The 22,769-nt window shown below is 42.4% G+C and overlaps 2 protein-coding genes across 3 annotated transcripts; both read right to left on the bottom strand.

Annotated features, from left to right (window-relative positions):
* Positions 1–8,433: 8,433 nt before the first annotated feature.
* s100p (S100 calcium binding protein P) lies at positions 8,434–9,072 on the bottom strand. Its single transcript, XM_004080013.4, has 2 exons — positions 8,844–9,072; positions 8,434–8,675 (listed from the first exon to the last, which is right to left on the bottom strand). Exons 1-2 carry the CDS (start codon positions 8,979–8,981, stop codon positions 8,532–8,534), a joined length of 282 nt encoding a protein of 93 aa, XP_004080061.1. The 5' UTR covers positions 8,982–9,072; the 3' UTR covers positions 8,434–8,531.
* Positions 9,073–16,150: 7,078 nt separating this feature from the next.
* LOC105356478 lies at positions 16,151–22,527 on the bottom strand. 2 transcript variants are annotated; one of them, XR_002292420.1, is made up of 6 exons: positions 22,295–22,527; positions 21,806–22,138; positions 21,536–21,652; positions 18,404–18,504; positions 18,195–18,315; positions 16,151–18,043 (listed from the first exon to the last, which is right to left on the bottom strand). XR_002292420.1 is itself a non-coding variant. In XM_011487740.3 (5 exons), exons 1-5 carry the CDS (start codon positions 22,359–22,361, stop codon positions 18,259–18,261), a joined length of 675 nt encoding a protein of 224 aa, XP_011486042.2. In that variant the 5' UTR covers positions 22,362–22,526; the 3' UTR covers positions 16,151–18,258. The 2 variants fall into 2 exon arrangements, 1 of the variants encoding a protein (XP_011486042.2); XM_011487740.3 differs by having other exon boundaries at positions 16,151–18,315; positions 22,295–22,526.
* Between the last annotated feature and the right edge of the window lie 242 nt (positions 22,528–22,769).

The raw sequence follows: 22,769 nt of genomic DNA on the forward strand, positions 1-22,769 counted from the left end.
GGATCTTATCTTTGTGGAATTTTCTTTTCTTATGTTCTCAGAGTTCTGTGTCAACATCAAATCTTCATGTTACCTAAGGTTTTTGTGGAAAGTCAATGTCGATGCTGAAAAAGGAGGACCTTTTCTCCAAATGAGTCAGCAAGACAGCACGGCTTTTCAAAATAAAAGCATCAGACTTTTAAAACCGGTTAAAGTGGTAAATGTACTTATGCCTTCTTAAAAGGCCCAAATCTTCCACCAAAGGCTCAACCTAATGCACACATGCTTTATTCCCAAATAGAAGACAACAATGATTCACAAGAATTTTAATGTTGGTTAGTTACCGCCCTATTTTCATCCGCTAATCAATGTACCAGTGCTTTATGTTGAACAAAACTAAAGAATAAATCACAGGTTTAGGTTTTTAAACAAAAGTAAGCTAAGATTTAAAGTAATCATCAAAGTTCAGAGTTAGAAAAAATATATAATTGACTTACTTTTATCAAAACAATTAAGTTTTCTTAAAAAATGATGTAGTTTTTGATGTAACTGTGGGCATTTTTAGCTGATTTCACTTCATCTCTGCTGGATCATGATATGTTTGTGCTTTTCTACAGCAGGTTAAGAGCCCAGAGTATAAGACACTTTATCTGATACTAAACGTTGTCACCCCACCTGCATATCCTGACTCCAGGGTCACATCCCGTCTTCTGAACATCTAATCCCCATAAGCCTCCATAATGCTCTTGGACAGAGAAAGGAAGTGGAGAGGGGAGAGCTGGAGTTTAATGACCTTGAAAGCCGCTTAGAGGCCGGCTGTGTTTCAGAACAACACGCTCTACCTGTGGAGAACATCAGCCGGTGAACATGAAGCTGAGACCTGCAGCAGGGGAACCAGGACACCAGGAACATGAGCTTCTTCTCTCAACGTTTTGCAGATGACAGAGAAAAAGAACTCGTTTGCCACTAGAGGGCAGCACAAGCACTTGGTAATTACACAACAGCCCTGAATGCAGACAGTGATGATGACCCCTGGTGACCTGATGAGGTAACGACACCACTCACTTTTTCCAGTGGATTAAATTCAATTCAATTCAGCTTTTAAGTAGATCTAATCATGAATGTATCTGTTTAATGCTTGCTATTAAAGTTGTAATATTTATGCATTAGCTTATTTTTAGCTTACACTTTTATACTTAAGTTTTCATATTTTAACTTTCCGAGCCAGGAATTCTACATTTTAGCTGTTATGCGTGTCTTCTCCGCCTTGGCGTGGGTGTTTGTGTTTTGGCTCTTCAAATCAAATTTTATTTACACAGCACTTTTCCTTAAAAGGCATAACACAGTGCTTTACATTAAAACAAAACAAAATAAACAATATAAAAATAAGCACGAAAATTAAAATAGAGCCCCCCCTTTCCCTATACCTACACGTTATTAGAAACGCTAATAGTAATTTGAACCTCCTTCTCTGAGAACAGCTGTATAGCCAGCCAAATGCAGCATCCCAGGTGGGGACCGGCCCCACCACAGCTTAGTGGCGAGGCCGGTCCCCGCCAGGAGCTGCAGAGGGAGTGGTGGACCTGCTTGTCCTCTGGCCTCCTTTGCCCTGGGTCTTTTAGCTGTCTGGGCCAGGCCAACAGGGCCGGGTGATTGGGGGACTGTGGGTCAGGGAGGGCAGGGGATGCGCGGGGGGGCCTCAAGTTGACTAGATGCTGACATCCCAGCCAACAGGAGGACAGAGTGGACAGAACCTTCAGGGTGCACTTTTATTTAGCTTTTAGTGTGTTATAATCATTTCTCCTTTTTTTGTGTGTTTGTGCAAAAGGGGTTTACCTAATTTTATTGTGTGTGTGTGTGTGGGGGGGGGGGGGTGGTTCTGTGTTTTTGTTTGTTTTTCATGCCATGTTTAGCACCTTGAGCTGTTTTCTTTTACATGAAAGGTGCTTTTCAATAAAATTAATTGGTAGTTAAGTAGATGAAAGTTTTGTGGTTAGTAGGAGCATGTCCACTATCACTTCCCACTAAAAAAGTTTCTGGTGAAATTATGGACAAATGTTATCATCCAATCAGAAATGTCCCACAGTACCTACATTTTCTGGTCATTTTGTCTTTTTAAAAAAATGTTTTTCATTTCATTGTTTACTTTTTTTTTCCTTTTACGATTTCTGGAAATTACTTTTGTCTTCCAACGTGTTTTTTGTCTTTTTAAGGAAAAAGGAAAAGGTAGGAAACATCGCTGATTGGATGATGACAAAAATGATTTGGCATGAAGCGATTCTGGATGTGCTCCATTTCCAAACAGGAAATTTTTATCAGAATGCGGACAGTGGAAACTCATGTAAAAAAAATCAGTGATGTCCCTTAGTGCCCACCTTTTCCAAGTTCCTACTGTTTTCTTTATTTTTAACATTTTGTTTAGGTTTCTGTAAATTACTTTTGTTTGCTGAAACATTTAATTTTTATTTTTGCTTCATTTTTTTATTGTGTTTTGTTTTCTAAAATTATGCGAATACACAAACACAAACCAACTCACCCCATAAGTTATTCAGAAACATGGAGACAGATGTGAACAATACTTTGACATCAGATACATTCACATTTCTGCCACGGCACTAGCGCTCATCATCATCTATCAAAGGAGACGTCAGCATCTAATGCAGGCCGTGGAGCGGCGAGCTCCTTAAACGTGGGAGGGGCTACGGATGAAGCCATTTTGGTAAATGGTGGTTAGTGATTTTACAAAGGAACTGTGGATCCAACAATTCCACATGACACGCTCAACCTTTAATGAGCTGTGTGACGCTGTGGGACCTCTGGTGGCGCCCACTGTGCAGTGCCCAAGACCGCCACTTCCTACCAAGAAGCACAGTCATATGACTCATTTAATTTAAGAAAAGTGTTTCCATTGCAGTTTCGGAAATATGTCAATTTCAATACGCCTCAAAACCACCTCCTCTAATAACTTTTCCTCCAGAAATACTTTTTGTTTTTACATGTTGTGTTTTCATTCGGCAAATTTACTATCGCAACTCAAATTTGCGCAATTTCACAGTCAATGGAAAATCAGCTAATGACTCCTGTACACCTCACAATAATCAGGTTGATGAAACAGTCAGGATCATTATGGTAAGTCTCAGTGGCAGAGAACATCATGGTTGTGCCAGTCATTAAATATTGAGTGTGACTTTCAACTTCCACTTAAATTAAGAGAAATTCTCTGCGTCTGCTGTGAAACATGGCATTAGGAAGTGCAACCGAGCATGAGTTCTTCAAGGCTGATATTGTTGCATCAGAGACAAAGCCACCTGCCTGACCACCAACAAGAGATTTTGCAAGTGGGCTGTTCCACAGTTGGTCTGGTTTTTTCAAGACGTTTCTGGAAACTGAAACTGTTTAATCACTGATCAAATCTCACAGAGAGGCCGCCCACAGAAAAGAAGTATGAGCAATACCCAGTTAGACATCTTTACTCCATAATCATCTTTGTTGGGTTTTTTTTTTGTCTCTAGAGGAACCAGATATTATTGGTTTTTATCAAAACTGATTCTATTAACTTCTGTGTTGTGGACAAAATGGGCAACCCTGTTCAAACGTTGCCTTTTATTTTCATTTTCATTGTTGGTATTTACAAAAAAAATGTATCATTTAAAAGAATTCACTGAAGTAAAAAGTCCACCTGCCTTATTAAGGACATAAACTGTTTGAAGTGTCCAATCAGAGGACATTAATTCAGATTGTGCAATTCTCTAAAAACTGTGAATAGTTTCTGTGTTTGTCTGACAGACTTTCATTTAGGAAATGAAGTTAAGCTGAAGCCCCCCGCTCCCATCTCTCTGCCTCTAGAAGGAGCTGGAAGGGGACGACCATGCAGGAGAGCAGGCTTCTTGACAGAAACTTAAAACATTTACTTAATTAACCCAAAGATCACAAAAACCACGGTGAAACACAAAGAGAGACAAAACAATATAGAAGACCTGAACACCAGACCCTTTTATAGGCTGAGACCAATGAACAGAAATGAAGACAGCTGTGGATCATGATTAACCTTAATCTGGTGTGACTGACAAAGGGCAAGAACATGACCAAAGCATAACCAAATTAAACCACAGAACCCTTACAGCGCCCCTCCCCTGAAAAACAGATCCCAGATGCCCCCAACACCTGAGAGGAGGGGACCTGGAGGAAAAACAAAAACAAGTCCAGAAAACAGTGAGAGTTCTTTCCTGCAGTCAAACAGATGTGAGGGGCATCGGAGAACCCCTCCTCAGGAACAGACATGAGGGGGAACAGTCCCGGTGACCCTCCTTCATGTCAGGAAACATGGTCAAGGGGGATGAACTTCAACCATCCTCAGGGTTGAAAGAAAAAGTGTGGCCCCAGTGACCCTCAGGAACAGACATGCTGAGGAGAGGGCCCGGCAACCATGGAGGAGGGTCCCGGTGACCCTCCTCGGGAACAGTAGACTTCAAGGATGGCCCCGGCAATCCCCTTCAGGAACGGAATTGGTAGACATTGCATGACACGAATATCAAGGATTCAATGAGTATTTATTGCCATTATCAGTGAACAGAGCAGTTTCACAGAATAGGAATTTTCTGCGGTGCTAATGTGCGACATGAAACACTTAAAAATTGAAAAAATGAACTACAGTAAGCAAGATAAAAAAAAGGACAATGGTCAGAACAATTAATAGAAATGAATTGTGCAAACAATGCAAACTGAGGATGATCAAGGTACAGGTAGTGGACTGGTAACTGGTCATATAGGTGAAAAGGTTTGAGGGTGGAGGAGTTAAAAAGTGTTCATGAGTCTGACTGCAGAGGGAAAGAAACTGTTCTTGTGTCGTGAGGTTCTGGTCCTGATGGACCTTAGCCACCTGCCTGAAGGGAGTAGTTCAAGTAGACCATGTCCAGGGTGAGAAGGGTCGACTGCTATCCGACATGCACGTCTCCGGGTTCTGGAGGCGTTTAGGTCCTGGACAGATGGAAGGCTGCAGCCAATCACATTCTCAGCTGAGCGCACAATACGCTGCAGCGTAACGGTAACGGTAACAAATACATTTCCCATGTGTGGGATCAATAAAGTAATTCTGATTCTGATCTGCAAAAAGCAGAGATGAAATCCTGGGAAATTCTGTCCATAAAAGCTATGAATAGAACAGCTTAGGAATGGCATCCTTGCTGGAGTCCAACTTTCACTGAAAGTGAGTTCAACTTACTGCTAACAACCGTAACTCCGCCTGTAGATGGGCCTTCATAAGAAGTTTCTGAGTCATGAGGTCCTCCCACAGAACAAGAGAGAATGCTTTCCCACAAAATTCCTCCAAATCTTCAAAGCACATGTGGATTGATAGGCAAACTCACATGAACCTTTGAGTATGTGTAAAGCATAGAGCTGATCTACTGTTCCAAGTTCAGGACAAAACCAAACAGAACCAGAAGTTCAAGCATTAGCTGCATCTTTTCTCCACAATCGTGGAGTAGACTGTCCCTGAGAGGTGGAGTAGTGAGATCCCCCTGTAGTTGGAGCACACCTTCTGATTCCTGCTTCATGTAAATATGGACCAACACCCCAGTATGCCAATCCAGAGGTATTGTCCACAACCACCACACAATCCACAAAGGTGTGTCACCCAAGACAGACTCACAACATCCACGTCCAGACCTCACCCACACCCACAGCCTTGCCACCGCGGAACATTTTGACTACGTCTGTGGGTCCGTCTGGTTTGAAGACACCCCTGTGCCGTCAGCCTTGTTATGTACAGTTGAAGGTGTGGTTATTCATTGCATTACGTGGTTTTTCAGCTCAATGGGCTCATTTAACTGTGGTTCACACTTGTCAAGTATGAGAAAAGCGGAGGAGGGTTTGGGGAAGAGAAGAAGGGAGTTAAGAATGTGTGCCCTGTCTAGGCTACCCAACGTTGGTGGGACATAGCCTGGGTATATAGATAGATGAAATGTTTCCGGTATTTCCGAATGTTCCAGGTCCATTTTCCTTTTGCTCAATGGGAACACAAATCCAGCTACATTTTCTTTGATTTTCAAAATAATATTGTGTTGTTCTTCAAGCTGCAGTCTTCTTCCTAAACCTGCACTTCCTCAGAAAATGCATTTTGGTGCCTTTGGTGCTTTTGAGGGTGTCATCCTTTAGTCCTTAAGAACTACAGTTTTAACCGTCAGATCCTGCCTGGAAAAGATGAGTGTACTTTCCTTCTGCTGAACAGTTCCAAAGCTAAACCAAATCAAATTGACTTTGAAAACCAAATGTATCTCATACATTGTGGCTAAAGTTCTATACCTTTTGGGTTGGCACTGATTTAATAGAACATTTCCTTAAAGTCCCCTTCAATGAAAATCGTGTTATTTGAGTTTTTGACATGTACTTGTGACATTTTTCGTATGAAAGAGAACAAATGTAATAAATAATCATTTCATTTTGGTATTTCTGAGTATTTCTCCTTTTAAATCGCTGCCAATTTAAAGTTAAACTCCCATTTGCGGTCAAGCACATGTGTTCGTTTGAAGTCTTGCTGTCCTGCATTAACCAGAGAAGGAAAAAGTAAAAACAAAAATAAAATCAGGGGTCCTTTTTTTAATTATTGCCTCGATGAAAATCAGAAAAATATCATAAAGTTCAGGAGGTCTCAGCAGGCAGGCTCAAGATCCTGTAGCTCCATGTTGGATCTGTTTTCTACTCACTGCCACTGAAAATGTCACATGTCCAAAGTTGAGTCCTAGATTGGTTGATGCAACGACCTCGCCAGGGTTCTTATTTTTTAACTCTGGCCCGCCGCAGCACGCTGCTGACATTGTGTCATGCTGGTCAAATCACGCTGCTGCCAGAACTTTGTGCTGCGCCCGTTGCTCAAATCACGCCGCAGGACCACAGATTGCGTCTGTACCTTTTACTTAACACTGAAACTGGCAGTCTCTGCCACGCAATCCCCCCTTGTGTCAAGCCACAGCTATCATCATCAGAAGGTGTGTGTGTGTGTGTTTAGAAAGTTTAGAAACTTTATAATTATAATCAAAACACCACTGGGAAGGTTTTTTTTTTTTTTGTTGTCATAGTGGGACTTTAAATTCCCACTCCAACTATTCATTCATTCATTTTCGATACCGTTTTTCCCTTTCGTGGTCACGGGGCTGCTGGAGCCTATCCCAGCCACTTGTGGGCGAAGGCAGGGGATGCCCTGGACAGGTCACCAGTCTGTCGCACTCCAACTATTTTTTTTATATTGTACAATCATTCCTGGTGGTCTTTTTTATTATGTTTATGCCGGTTTTAGCTAAAATAAAAAAAATTGAGTTGTTTTTTAAGACATATTTTCTGCACATTGGCAGTAGCTTATTAGGAATTTCCTTTTTAGTTGTGGGCAGGACTGTTGGCGTGAACGTTAGCCTAGCTAATTTCCCAGCATTCCTTTGTTTGCACTCGCTCTCGTTAGTGACAAGTGCCTCACCACCCCAAGCTTATATTAGCAAAGCAATAAATTGGCGAGCAATATCTGAGCCATCCTGCCACACAGCTTAGAGTCAGATGAAAGGTGAGACGAGAAAAATTAAAACGTTACTAATTCTATTTGTCTACAAGTGGAGGATTTAGAATTGGAGCGGAGAAAGCGAGACATCGGCCCGCCAATGGCAGTAGCTGCGTCATTAGTCTTTAGCTTTTTCAAACATCCAGTTTTCATCTGCTCCTGATCCAACACTATTTAAATAAAGAAATACTGAGAATATTTTCTATGCATGTCCCCCATGATGAAATACAAGAACATGCTAAAAACACAAAAAAACAGGATTTTCATGAGAGTGGGTCTTTAGAAAATGGTTTCCTGCGTGCCAGTCATCCAAGTAGCCAACTGAGCCATCCAGCTGCTCTTCCTCAAAAAATGTATAATGCCTGAATTAAATTCTAAGTTTCTTGGTTTTAGGTAGAGGCCAAATGAAGGTAATTTTGAAGCAAAAGAGGTTTGCTAATTATTTGCATCAAAATATGTTAGGAGCCTACACAAGTAAATATTATACACTATAACTATAACCTTTAACATTTTTATTAAGGCACATTAAGGAACATTTTATAATCAAAAAACGGTGTAAGATACCACACAACGCAGACCTTTGTCATGGTTTGATTGGACGGTGTCCCTGATTACATCTATACTCACCCTAACTGCATATAACACTGGTTTCTGGTCCTTAGCTGCCATTCCTTTAGCTCACCTTAGTAAGTAGTGAGCCCAAAGAAGTTACAAGACTTTCTATGGCCTTAACTGGTATAAAGTTGACTCTTGGTGATGACCTTCATCATCTGGACAACACTACTACCATTCACACCTCTGGATTCCTCTTTCTGTCCAACAATAAACTTCTTCTGTAGGCAGCTTCCTGCTCAGCTGGAGCAGTTGTTTCTCTGAAACAGTTGTATCATCAAAACTGGAAAACAGCGGTGAGGTAAATCACTTTATTAGGTCATTGCAAAATAACAGCAACTGTGAAGATTTCATGCGGTTGTTCACATGTCTGTCCCCCACCCAAGGGTGCAGCTTAGTTCTTCCTGGAGCAGCGACCGTGTGCAGCACAGGTCAGAGCAGCAACCAGCACCACGAACTCGCTGAAGTCGACCTCAGAGTCTCCATTAAAGTCCAGCCCCTTCAGCAGCTTGTCCACCTCGTCTTGGTTCTTTGCAGCCTGTAGAAAAAGCATTAATGCATTTTTGAATTTCTTTTAGTTTTTTCATAAATCATCTTTTGAAATCCCACTTTATCCACCGGCACAGATCATTTTATAAACCCACAGATGCAGAGGAACATCCGTGTCAGGATGAGCATAGAGGTCTCCCTCTGGGATGCACCGTACCTTCAGGAGCCCGGGAAGCTCTTTCTCCAACATGGTCTTCACTTCGGACTTGCTCAGTGATTCCTTCTTCCCATCTTTGCCGGCATACGTGTCGAAGGTCTTGATCAGCATGGCCATGGCTGTCTCTAGCTGACTCATGGTTTTCGATTAGTTTTTTGGCCCGGAGGTGTGCAGAGAAAAATCTGAGAGCAGCAGAAGGTGTGTGGAGCTGCAACAGAGGAGAGGAGGATGCTTTTATATGGGACGAGGAGCTGCGATAAGAAAGGATTGCAAAGGCTGGGCTTGCCCTGTGTTTACACTAGGTGGTGGCTCCATCTGTGCCGACAAAGCCTTCTACGCCCAATGCACACAATCAGAGAAAGGCAGGCTCAGTCATTGAATTGTTGGTTCAAGGGGAGGCAAAAACACGGGGAGGATTGACTCAGATTTGTTAAATTGAAGACAGGATTACGATAAAGTATCATAATGTTACTTCTGGTGGGAGCATAAATGTTGTTATAATCAGTGTGTGACAGCGGCTCAAACCGCCACATTTATTTAGGTCAGTGGTTGTCTGTACGCCTGCACTAGGTGGACATCAACCACTGTGATGCGCACGAGAGTGTGTCTCTGCTCTCATTTCCTGCATCTCCTTTCCAGGAAGCAGTGTCATAACGAACCCTTCAGAAACTGGAGCCTCGTAGAAGTTTTGAGCGTTTTAACATGGCATCTAGATTCTAGAAAAAGGCCAGCCACACTTTTTTTGGCATGTGAGCTACTTTGAGACAACAATGTCCAAAAGATCTTCCTAAAGTTTAGTAAACATAACATTGTTTATGCACTGATAATACACAAACTACACAGTAAGAGTACACAAATCTCTGTGAGGAAATACTTTAGTATTAACAGATGAGGCGTTTTATTACTAAATCAGAAAGCAGTGACTATCGTATGTCATGCTCTGCTGTAAACCGTGCAATGGGGAGCACAGCATTTCTAAAGCCTGTTGGCTCAGTGGGAAGCGCGTGCCACAGGAAAACACTGCTTCATCATTGAGCTCGGATCCACGGGTACTCCAGAGGCATGCGGGGCGATCCAGGCCTCAATAAACACTCCAGTGGGGGTGGTCTTATGCCGGGGACTTGACGTGCCGCTGGGCAAGTAGCAAGTAGCGACTTTCTGATGACAGAAAGAGTTTGCGCTCAGTGTATTTAAACACACATGTGCAGTGACGTATGTATCAGAAGGATGTTCTATTGACCGTTCTGCATGTCAATCAAGTCACGATCTTCTCGATGAGGATTTTGATTCGCTGACAGATATTTTAGAAATATATTTTTATAATATTTCTTTGGTTATCTAACTTTGTTGGCCTGGGATCCACCCTCATGTCCTTGAAGATCGACTGGTCGAGTACCCCTGATCTAGAAGTTTGTGGGCCGACTGAGTCATTTTTTTGTAGGGACCAGCACCTTCCTATAGAATGAAATAGAATAGAATAGAATGAATGCTACAGAAGCAGCAGCTGGTGGTCAACACCTTCTGCAGGACAGTGCAGCATATAGCAGCTAAACTGTTCAGGCTTTCTTTACAGTCCTCTTGACGCCTTGAGCCCTTCCCATGCTACCGATGCCAGGCCCTGATTCATGTGTCTTCTGGGACGGCATTTCAATGACTCATTTGACAATAATAAAGCAATAAATCATCAAATTGAATAAAATGTAACTTTAGGACACAAATAGTTTACTTATAACTACCCCAAAAGTGCACAGACCCATAAAATGAGAACTCTTAGATTATGGTCTCCATAAATGCTGAAACAAAGACAGAGTTAGCATCTCAAAACCCAGCATTTGGAAGTTGAAATGACTCTGACTGACTTATCTGGAGAGTTTCACAACTTGGGGGTAAAAACAGGAAGGCCACTGTCACGCAGAAGAAACACCAAAGCAGAAGGACAACAGTGTTACACACATCCCTTCCTCCACATGAAACGTCTCGTTTTAACACAGAACGACAAAGACATATGAAAAAAAGTCTGTTGCATTAGCATGAGGACGTAAAAAATGCCAAAAAAGTGCTCCTCCTCCTCAGATGGACGCGTCACACAGACGTAGAGATCTTGTCTTTGGTGGAGGAAAAAAGGATTGAAGTGGACAGCAGCAGGGACACCGATGTCTTCATCAACGGCTGCAGAGATCCTGCAAGTACGGTGGCCGAGTAGTCCAATGTTTACACGTTTACATTTAAGATGCAACAACAAATCGCAGCACAAATGAACAAATTCTGAAATACAACAGCAAATTACAGAACCAATTACAGAGTCCTGCACCACAGCAAATCCAGGTGCAAATGACCAAATCCAGAAAGACAACGACGAAAGCGGAGACATGGCTTCTTTTAAAAGTTATTTATTACTGTGTTCATCATGTGGACATTATAAATACGTTATAAATACATGAAACAGTCCAAAAGTATTTTTTAAATTGTATTCCGGAATTGTATTCTGGTATTAAGGGGATTCCCTTTTCATTAAGCTGGCCGGCAAACACGATGGCAGAAGATAGAGAAAAAATTAACGAAAGCGAGGAGCTGCTAACCGAAAGGGAACACCCTTCATACCGGACGTGACGCAAAAAATTTACCTTGCTAAACATTGTTGTAATTTATATTGTAGTAATATACTGAATCCAAAATGAATGAATGAACCATTGAATGGTTAGTTAAAAGTTAAAACCGTCGAACTTTGACCAATAAGGGACTCGGATTTGGTTTGGACGTACGGGTAGCGTCTTTTTCAATCCACGGAAGTAACAACCGTTTGAACATCGATTATGAAGGAGGAATCGATAAATGCGGTTTGAAAAAACACCAAGTCTTTCATATGTTAGAAAAGAGCTGTGAAAAAAAGTCTCCATGCAGCAGTATTTACGAGAACATGTATTGTTGTGTGTTGTGTGTAGTATTGTGTAGCGACAGTCCAGTGTGAACACAGAATGCTAAAAGCGCGTTCCAGAACGTGCAATATACAAATAAAATATGACATGTGGGTTACAGGGTTGGACTGAAAATAAAGAACAGCAATTCTATTTTTGTTACACAAAAGGGGACCTGATATATAAGGAGGAAATTTCTATTTTGTCTTCTGATCACCTATGAATGATTCTGTTTTACTGAGTGAAATTGAAATATTTATTGCAGGGTTTTCATTAAAACATTATAAACATGATTAAAAAAGTCAGGAAGTCCACTGGACTTGAGCTGTTTTTAAACACCAAAGAGGGATTTATTCAAAAATGACAGAAGAAGGGACCTGGGTCCATCTGTCCCCTACCCCTTCCCTGGTGGGGGGTGCGGGCCCCTTGGCGACGGCGGCCGTGTCCCCTGGGTGCCGGCTCCCTGGGCCCGGCGGTGCTCTCTCCGCACGGTGGGGGTATTACACCATATTGAGCCGGGGGTGTTCGTGTCCCTGGGGGGTGGGTCCTGGTCCTTGCCCCTGAGCGCTGGGCCCCGCCAAACTTCCAATAGTGGCCGAGCCTGTACGGGCCATATTTATAACACCCCTTGTGGGCCACCCTTTTTTCCCCGGGGTTCCCCCCTACTGGCTCCTCCCCCTGCCTTGCTCCTCCCTGGACCAAACGTGGGCCGGGTGGGTGGCTGCCTGGAGTGCGGAGCGGGTCTCCCTTGGGGGGTCCTGGGTCGTACCTGGGGTTGGGGCGGGGGGATGCCCGTAACTCCTGGGTGGTGGTGGGGTGCTCGTCTGGGGCTGTGGGCGTCCTTCTCCGGTGGGGCCCTGCGTTGGGCTCTTCCGGCGCGGCGGGGGGGCTGCTTTCCTGGCTGGGCTGGGGCGGCGCTCTCTTTCCCTCCGCGCCTCCCTGCTCTCTGGCTCTGTGGGCCTCGTGGCGGTCCTGCTGGCCCTGGCCTGGGTGGCGGTCTTGGTCGCCCGGGGGGCGGTTGTTCCCTGCCTGTTCCCGTGTGGCGTTGGGGGAATTCCGGCTGCCGCTGCTGCTGCGGCGGGGGTCTGGGTGTGGGGGTGGCTGGGCACATTCCACCATCCATTTTAGAAGAACATAAACACTCACCTGAGCACAGGTGTTAGCTCACCTTTGCACTTATAGTTTGCATGATTGAATGAATGAAAGATTTCACACTAGTTGGTTTAAAGGCATAGGTATGCGTTCGTGAACACTATCTGTTTTCTGTACATGTTGACATGTGAACATTTTTTGCAGCTAGCAGGTGTGTTGATAACATTTGAGTGTGTGCGAACAGGCCCCGCCCTTTTTGTACTACATTTGAACTGTACCGTAATGATAAACAACCAGTAAACCTGTCTGCTCTATGCTGCTTCATGGTCTTACCCCCCCTCTCACTATCACCCCCCCCCCCTCTCTAACATCCCTCTCTCTTCTTCCCTTCTTTCCTTTTCCGTCCGGTCCAACACCAAAGATTTTCAAACATGGTTGAAATTAATAAAGTTTGGCCTCAATTCCAAAAGGGGTTTATTCAGTCATACCTTTGGTTTGTCTGAAGATTAATAACCCCTCTTGTTAAAGTAAAATATGTCCAACACAAGAGGCCCTCAGCTCTCATCTGCCTGCCTAGCCGTTGGACAGGACAAGTTAAAAAAAAAAATAAAAAATGGCAGAAGAAACAAAAGAGAAAACCATTAATCATTTGGAGCTGAATGTAATCTGATCCTTCAGGTTTTATCTAAATGACAGTTGGTATATGTTAGCTCAGCGATCTAGATAGGACCCACCCCCGGGTTTCCACGCCTGTGGTTTTCCACTCGCCCGTCTCTGCTCTTATTTGCTCTTGTGATGGTGAGTCTGTGGGTGAGGCCACTCCCCCCCAAAGCAGCTGACACACCTGAGCTTATTAATGTCTGTACTTATCTACCGCAGCTGTCTAATAGCTTATTTCATGTCACACTAAGTATTTGTAGCCCTCCCAACACCTGTATTTTAACCCTCTGTGATGATACAGACCTCGCCTGTGGAACAGCCTCCCAGAGAGACTGTTCATGTTTTTAAAGGAAGACTCAAAACCTTCCTTTTTAATCTGGTTTTTAGCTGAAATTTAAACAAATTTAAAAATCAGATGTAACCCTAGTGCTGTCCTAGGCACTTTAACGTTGGGAGTTGGGTCATCTAGACCCACTAGACAGTGCGCTGAACCTTTTTTCTTCAATAATTTGTGATCTATACTGGTGTCCATGGATTACATGAAATCTTTCCACCTTTATCCACCTTTGTCATGGTAGGAAAGAGGGCCTAACATGTAGTCTAGAACCCAAAGAAAAAGAGATATTCACCCAAAATATTTTCTTTAATTTACTGTATTGTACCCGGAAGCTCTCAGTGGATGAGCAGCTTCTGATGCAGAAGGTGAGGGATGCTGTGAGTCAGATCTGATCCATAATACCGTTCATGTCCATGGTTTTCCAAATGTTTATTTGCATATTGTACTGACTCCAGTGGACAGAACCTTCGTGGCAGCTCATGCTGGATGTTAGATTCATTAAAACGATAGACATGAGCAACAACACAAAAACATTTAACTCTAAATGACTGCTTTTATTCTGTACGCCTTTTCAGAATAAAATGATCAGAAAAAGTAAACAGTGAACTAAAAATGAGAGTGCATGTTTGTGGTTTGTGCTCCAGGCGGTTCATTTAAGACAAGCAGAGAAGAGTCTGGAAAAGCAAAATGACCAGGTTTCATCAGTGTTGGTGAGGCGATGTACTGACAGTGTGAGACTCTTTCTGGGGGTTGTATTTTGGAAAACGTCAGTGACCTTATCGTGGTTGATCTGTTCGCCTCTGTTGGTAGTAGACTAACTTCCTGTCCTCTTTAAGGTGAACCTGAGACGCTTGGCTTTGCTCACCGACCCCCTCTTCTGTGATCAACTCAAATCTTAACACAACAAAACAGAACAAAACACTTCCAGGAGAGAATCAAGGTGGTGAAGTAGAGTCATGGTTCCTGAATGTTTCTTTTATTTATATTTTTGTTATTATCTCTTTGGTTTAGACATTTTCTTAGGAGTTACCCAGGCCAGACAAGCAGCTGGGATCTGCAGGTTTGGCTGGGCCTGAAGCCACATGGTGAGGCCCTCTTATGCTACGTTCACACTTAACGCCAATCGCACAGCCAGTTTGGATCCGCCTCCTCTGCTCGGACGTGAGGCAAACTCGCTGGTCCAAAACTGCATTCACAAATTCACACTGCGTCCCACTCTCTACATCATGGAAGACATGGATGATGGTGACAGATCAGGTTGATTTATTTTGAAGAGCTCTACAAAAACATAAGTAATCACGTCTCCATGTCTGGGTTCATGACATCATCCTGAGACTCTCCCGGTACGATGAGCTTAACCGTCTACTGCAGGAGCTGCGGCAGAATGACGGCACTTTCAGCGGCACTTCTGCCTCTCTGTGACCCAGTTTGATGTTCGCGTTAGTTCAAAAAATAAAATTATAGACAAAAATAAAGGGACCTTTTTCTAGTGTCCCAATTCAAATAAGAAAAGTTCAGGAGGAGATTGATTAGATCCGTGTTTTTCAACCTTTTTTGAGCCACGGCACACTTTAACCTTGACAAAAGTCACGGGGCACACCAGCATCCAAAAAAAAAAAAAAGGAGAAACTCATAGTCTGTATTGATCTACAGTCCCTCCGCAATCTCACATGCATTTTTGTAATAATTGTGGCAGAAAAAGCTGAAAGCTGCAGTTTTTTTTCTAAAAGATCTAATAAAAGTTAAGTTAGAAGATTCAAAAACTGTTTGATGTGTTCGTTGTTGTTTCAAGACTTTTAACAAGGACGACTTATCGTACGCTGAGATGCTGTCACTTTAACCCAATGCATCATAGGAGATGTAGTGCAAACAGCTGCCAAACGCCAGACAGACTAGCGTCTCTGAGCTTCATTGTTTTGTTCACTTGTTACACGGTCTGATACCGGATTCTGTGGAAAGCTACACCGCTAAAGACGAGCTTTAGCTGGTATTTTTGTTAGAACTGAGAGACTTTATGAGGAGAATCAGAACAAGGAAGTGAAGACTTTAACCACTTCTGATTGGTCAGAAGTTGACGTCTTCAGTGTCACATCATATTAATTACATTTCGTGTAATTCTTTCTTTCTCTGCAGACAGACCTTGTAGAGAAAGACATATGTAGACACTACATATGTTTCTCCCACTTGTTGTTTTGTCAGTGAAGTAAGTCAAACTTGTATCTTTTACTTTAAGTACATTTTATCTTGTTGACATTTTTTAAAGGCCCAGTTTTGTGATTTTTTTTTGCCCCTAAATTCTCTTCTTTGGATAAGTTTCTGCTGTGCTCGTTTGGTCGCTCAGGTTTTCACACCAACAGTCTCCGATCCAGACTCTGCTATTGGTGCTGAGTTGTGTTTGTTGTGAGGGTCAGGCCGACTTACTGCGGTTTGTGTCATTTTGTTTTGCAGAAAAATGACACACATAGGTGCACACAGGGCTGCATTGAGTGGAAAAATGCTGTTAAACAGAACAAGACCACTGCCAGTGGTTTGACAAATCTGATTAAATACTCTGATCAAGGCCAGCTGTGAGTCCCGGAGACACAGTACAGACAAATGAGGCCTCATCATATCGCGCCATGACGTCCCAAAACACCAAGAACATGTTAAAACAGACAGCTCTCTCATAATGCTGACTTAATTCCGTTTGGAAATTTTAGCTCACCTGCAAAAAATTCACTGAGACAACAAAGCAAAGACAAAAAGTTGTGTTCACACTGAACAAGATTTGCGTCAGGGGCGTCCAGTTTCAATTTTAAGTCAACCCCCAGATGCGATCAGACGTCTTGCGGTATGATTTCAGCGTCGGCTGTCAACCAATCAGGGATTCAACATGTTCTCCTCATGAGGCTAAAAGCTTTCAACAGTATCTTCTCCCTGGTGTCCAGTTTGTAAACACATTTTTGGACAAGCAACAAATCAGGAAGTTGAACACGCGTTGAAAGAAAGGCGTCTGATGCGAATTTGACGTGCGTGAAAGCTTTTGGTCAACATCCTCGTCCAGGACAGAATGCTCCCGAACAGCTTGTTCTGTTTTTCCTCGCCCCGGTTGGTGCTGCTCTCTCCACAGCAGACAACAGGGTAAAGAAAGGCAGAGTTCAGCACAGAGTCAGAAAACGTTCTAAGCAAAAGTCTGCACACTCCAAACCACTTCAGTCTCCTTAGGAGAAGTAGGCAACTTTGGCCCTTCCTGTTCCGGTTGTGGGACCAGTCCAGTTTGTAGTTGAGGCAGTCAAACTAGTACTTGAAACTGTCGACTGTGTTTGTGTCAGTTCCTTGGAAGTTCAGCGGTACGTGGGCCACAGCTCTTTGTCTTCGGGGGTCGATCACCATCTCCTGGGTCTCGCTGGTGTTTAAGGACAGCAGCCACACCAGCTCACACAGTTCTTGATGGTTGACCGGTACTCCACATCGTCTCCTTCAGACACACAGCCCACGGTGGCTGAGTCATCTGAGTACTTCTTGAGATGACAGCTGGTGGTGTTATTTGTGAAGTCCAAAGTGTAGAGGGTGAAGAAGTGAGAGGACGGTTCCCTGGGGGGGCTCCAGTACTGCAGACTACCACCTCAAACACACAGTTGTGCAGATGCCTGGACCATGGAGGCTCCTCTCATCCTGCAGATCAACAGGAATTAACTGGTGATTCTTTGTCCAGTTTTGTGACTTAAAGATGATTCCATTTAGCTCTCAAATCAGAGTTTTTAAAATTAAACAAACATTTATTTATATAAACTGTTTGTCAAGTTTGACAAGAACTCCCCAGAGAGGCAACACAACTAAGTAGAACACATTCTTTAGAGTTTATAGTGTCTTTTTATGCCTTTAACAGTCCCATCTGTAGTTTTGGTTTGTAACAACCCCCTCTAACAGGAGCAGCAGCAGTGAAGTATTGACAGGGTTCATGTTGGTAAAACCTTTCAGCAGTTTTACCTGGAGACTGTCTGAATTCAACAGAACACAACACATTTGTTTACGGAGACCAGTGAATTAGTTGCATGACGTTCGCTGGTCTTGCAGCAAACCTTTGACCACAACAAACACTTTTTCCCCTTCCTGCCTTTGACGTTCTCTGCAGCAGAGCGTTGAGACCACACTTTCCACTCAGGTAAGGCTTTGTAACTGTAACTGAACGAGCTGCTCCCTCAGTTCAAGAGACACTGACGAGAACGGACGAGAAAACCGCACAAAAAACAACAACATTTAGTCTTTAGAGGTCAAAAAAGCATGTGTCACACTCATTTGGATGTCAACAAATTTTACCACAAGCATCAACAAAGGTTTGCCTTAGACAGGAATAGATTTATTTACAGAACTTTAGAAGACTGGTGCTATTAACATGATGAGATGTAGCTGGTGATGATCCTCATTCCCTCTATTTGTTCTCCCCTTGCTCAAAGTAGGCTAGAGATTCATACAGAGGAACCTGGCACTGAAAGAAAGGCATTAAAAGGAGTTAGTGGCATTAACACAAATGCAACCTCAGAGGCATCATATTTCTTTTTTACTGAAGCCCTCACCCATTGAGAAGAGCCTCTGGAGGAGCTGGTGCTGTGCTTGTCCATCTCTGTCCCTTCAGAGTCACCGTGGGGAACCTCATAGATCGGCTCGGCTGTTTTCCCTGAGGCAGACACAAACAGAGCAGCTTATGGTGTTTGCTTGAGGAAGAAAAACTCCACACATCAAGCCTTTAGTTTGGCTCTTTTAGGTTTCTTTCAGATTTTCACATCTTACGTTTCACAGGACTTGAGTTCAAATGGTTACTTAAGACTTTTAGTTCAAAGTTCTTAAAATGTAAAGACCCACTCCCGTGAAAACTGTTTTTGCCGTTTTTAACCTGTTTTCTCGAGGCATTTTCCGGATAATGGAGGACAAAGAAAATTGCTCTGAGAATTTCATTTCTGAGTATTTCTTTGTTTAAATTGTTCTGAATCAGAACAAATGCTGTTGGAAAAAGATCCCATTTGTGAGGTAAAAAATACTTTAGGAGGGCCACAAGCTCCCCGCTCCATTCCGTTCCAATTAGAGATACCAACACCGATATGCCAAAAACATTTTTTTTTTACCTAAAAACAGTCAATCACCGACTATTACTGTAAACGTAAGCTTCAGAATCTGTTAGGATTTCAAAAAATTCAAAATAAAGTGTTTGTGAAGGATTTTTATTATCGGACCGATACAGAAACTGGCACTGAGAAATCGCCCATCCCTAATTCTGATGCATCCACTTGCAAACCCCTTTAAATCAGGTTTCTATTATAGAGATTTTGGGACGTATAGATGTTTAGATATGCACTTCCTATAGGCCAGTCACATTCCCATCCATGTCTTTATGCACCTGCTCTGGTGTTCAGTTTTCTTTGCAGAAGAAATGAACATCCAGTATTATTTTCAGAACACAAAGAACATGGAATTTTCTGGATTCAATGCTGAAGCTCTTCATGCTGGGGTCTCAAACTCCAGACCTCAAGGACCAACGTGCTGCTGTTTTTTAAGAACCCAGTCCTACCTGCTGCTGAGGTTAGTGGCAGGTTAGTTAGTAGAACATGCAGGACTACAAGCTACACTAAAATTAGGAGGCCAGGATCCTGGTCTTGGTGGACTCCCCTCACCAAACTTCACACCAGGTAACCTCCAAACCCAAACTCGTCCATCATGTCGTCAGATGAAGAGACGGGATTTGTCACTCTAGAGGGGTCATCTTCATCGCACTATATTACACCCCTGGAATATTCTACTCTGTTCTTCAGTCAATCTGAAGGCCATAGATGTCTAGTGGGAGTGACGGAAGACTTTACCCTAATAAGACTGAGACATACATTTCTGCCCCTGATGATAAAATACCCAGCATCAAAAGACACCTCGGTTCACTGAGCTCCTCCGTCCAGTTCAGACTCAGGAATCGTGATGTCTGGTCTGACAAATCTGTGTATCTAGACTCTTTTTCGTAGCTCCTAGTTAAAAACTGTTTTTAATCACCTGAAAAACATGGATAAACTGAATACAATATTTTCCCAGTCTGATCTTGAGCTGATCATCCACACTTTAATCTCTTCTTGTTTAGATGACTGTTATTCTTTTTTTACTTGTTTTTACCAAAAGTCTATTAAACGTCTCCAATTTGTCCAAAACTCTGTTGCAAAGCTTTGAACTGGAAACAATATTAGCCAGAGGTCACATCACATTTGAGCCTCGGGGTGTCTGTGGGTTCTGTTCCTTGCCCTTGAACACTGGGCCTCTTCAAAATTCCCAATTTGGGTTAGCCTGGTCAAGGATTCAAAGATTCAAGGAGTATTTATTGCCATTTCCAGTGAACAGAGCAGTTTCACAGAATAGGAATTTGCTGCAGTGCTAATGTGCGACATAAAACACTCAAGAGAGAAAAAATGAACTACAGTAAGCAAAATAAAATAAAATCAAAATGGTCAGAACAATAAATAGAAATGAATTGAGCAAACTGAGGATGATCAAGGTGCAGGTAGTGGACTGGTAACTGGTCATATAGGTGAAAAAGTTTAAGGGGGGAGGAGTTAAAAAGTGTTCATGAGTCGGACTGCAGAGGGAAAGAAACTGTTCTTGTGTCGTGACGTTCTGGTCCTGATGGACCTTAGCCTCCCGCCTGAAGGGAGTAGTTCAAGTAGACCATGTCCAGAGTGAGAAGGGTCGGCTGCTATCCGACATGCACGTCTCCGGGTTCTGGAGACGTATAGGTCCTGGACAGATGGAAGGCTGCAGCCAATCACATTCTCAGCTGAGCGCACAATACGCTGCAGTCTGTTTATGTCCCATGTCGGGCCATGTTTACAACCTTGATGTATTTATGTATTTTAAACAACATGTTTGATGCTATATTTAAAAAATATCAGTGTGTTATTACAGAGTACGGGTGGAATGATTCATTTTAACAACAATACGATTTTATATTTGTGGTTGATGATACGATTTAGAGTCAGTATTGGGTCATTTTGAACGATCCGATTCACTAAAATGGATCCTGAACATCTTTAGCCAAAACTTCCACCAGTGTGACTCAGAGAGAAGTACCTGGTACTGAACAGTGAGGTCTTCCAGATTCCTTGGATTTATTCAAGATCATGAAGTGTAAATGAAATGTGTGTCCAATCAAACAAGTAAACAAGATTGAATGTCAAATCCATTCACATGTTAGTTTCCTAAAGTTCAGCCCACTGTTGTTTTTCTACATCCAAAGAATCCAAAGGGAACATTCTCAGAACATTCTAGACACTGGATGATCACATGACTTTGAATTCAAAGGGTCTGGATTGATGGTTGGTCAGTTTTCGTTTTTAACGATATAGTGAAACAAACCTATGTACCTCAAACAGTATCATCCAGGATTGATTATAGATATAGATATATTTAATTTTCAAATCAGTTTATTATGGTATAGGTCGATTTGAAGACAAATTGCCTCAGAAAGATCAATATGGTTGGATTTTAGGATTAGTAATTCATTTCTTTGATTAAGTAGATTAATCTTTAGGCTTCTGAGTGTTTCATTCTCTAATATCAAGTAGTGCCTTCTTTGTGATTGATGGATAACATTTCAAGAATCATCATTTCAAGCCTTACATTTGTCAATTTAAAATAATTTATTGCAAACATGAGCAATTTATTTATTTTTTTAGTACCTTTGCTCTTTTGCAGCCAGCAAAAACAGACGGTGGTGATCAGAATCAAAGGCGACGCCACGGCCAGAGCAGCTGTGACGGGGATTGTAAGATTTCTTTCTGGAGATTCTACATCATCTAGATCCCAAAAAAGCACAAAAACATTTTAAAAATACAAATAAAAATGAACTTCGATCTGTAAATCCTGCTAGCGATGGTCAACAAACCTCTAACTTCCAGCTGTAAATGTGTTTTTTCAGATGTCAAACCTTAGAGATGGATGTCACTGACCTTCTGTTGAATTCTCTCTCTGCTCCTCTGTGGTTTTTTGTCTGATGATCGTTACGTTTCCATCGAGTTTAATCAATTTTGGTATCTCCACAGAAATGTTACAGGTGTAATTGTCAGAACTCTGACTTGTGAAGTTCGAAAAGGTAAAAATAAAACATGTTTGGTTTTCTTTAGCAGTAATCACACGTTGATCCATTTTTATTCCATTTTTGAGCCAAAACACTCTTCCTCTTTGAAACGTCTCTGCAAAGCAGCAGCTGATGTTCACCGTCTCTCCCTTAATCACTTCAGTGTCTGCAGTTTGTGTGACTTTGTGTGAATTTGATGAAAAACCTGCAAACAGACACAATGGATACTCATGAGGTTTGAACACAAACACATGTGATGTCAGAAACACCAGCAGTCAAAACTCAAGCAAAAACAGACTTTTAGTGACACTAAGAAGAAACAAGTTAAAACCAAAAACTATTTAGTTTAAATTATACTTACTCATGGAGAAACAAACAACAAAATGGAGGCTCATCAGTATCCACTTCATCTTTCCTCTTTGATTCATCAGGCAAGACTGACACTCATCTTCTTAGTTTTAGTCCCGCCCCCTTACAACCAGAGTGACTTTCCTCTCCTTCACTCAGTCACAAACTGTGTTTACGTTCTTTCTTCACAGCATGAAGCCAGGCAGCACAGAGGCGCTCTGACCTTTAAGTGCAGCATTTTCTTTACGATAAAAGGAAGTGGTGTTCCACAGGGTCCTTCACGCTGCGCTGGTGTTTCCACTGAACATAGTTCTCTTCTGTCTATCAATTGCTCACTTTAAGGGTTGCTGCCATCCAACGGTCTCCTCTACACCATGAGGGTAAAAAACGGATCTATAAAATGCAGTTTTTTGTTTGTTTAAGTTAGATGGTGAGTGCACTGATCCATGAAACAAATAATCTCTTTGGCTACCAGGACCACAAGAGTT

This window comes from Oryzias latipes, chromosome 18, assembly GCF_002234675.1.
Source record: "Oryzias latipes chromosome 18, ASM223467v1".
Classification (NCBI taxonomy): Eukaryota; Metazoa; Chordata; class Actinopteri; order Beloniformes; family Adrianichthyidae; genus Oryzias; species Oryzias latipes.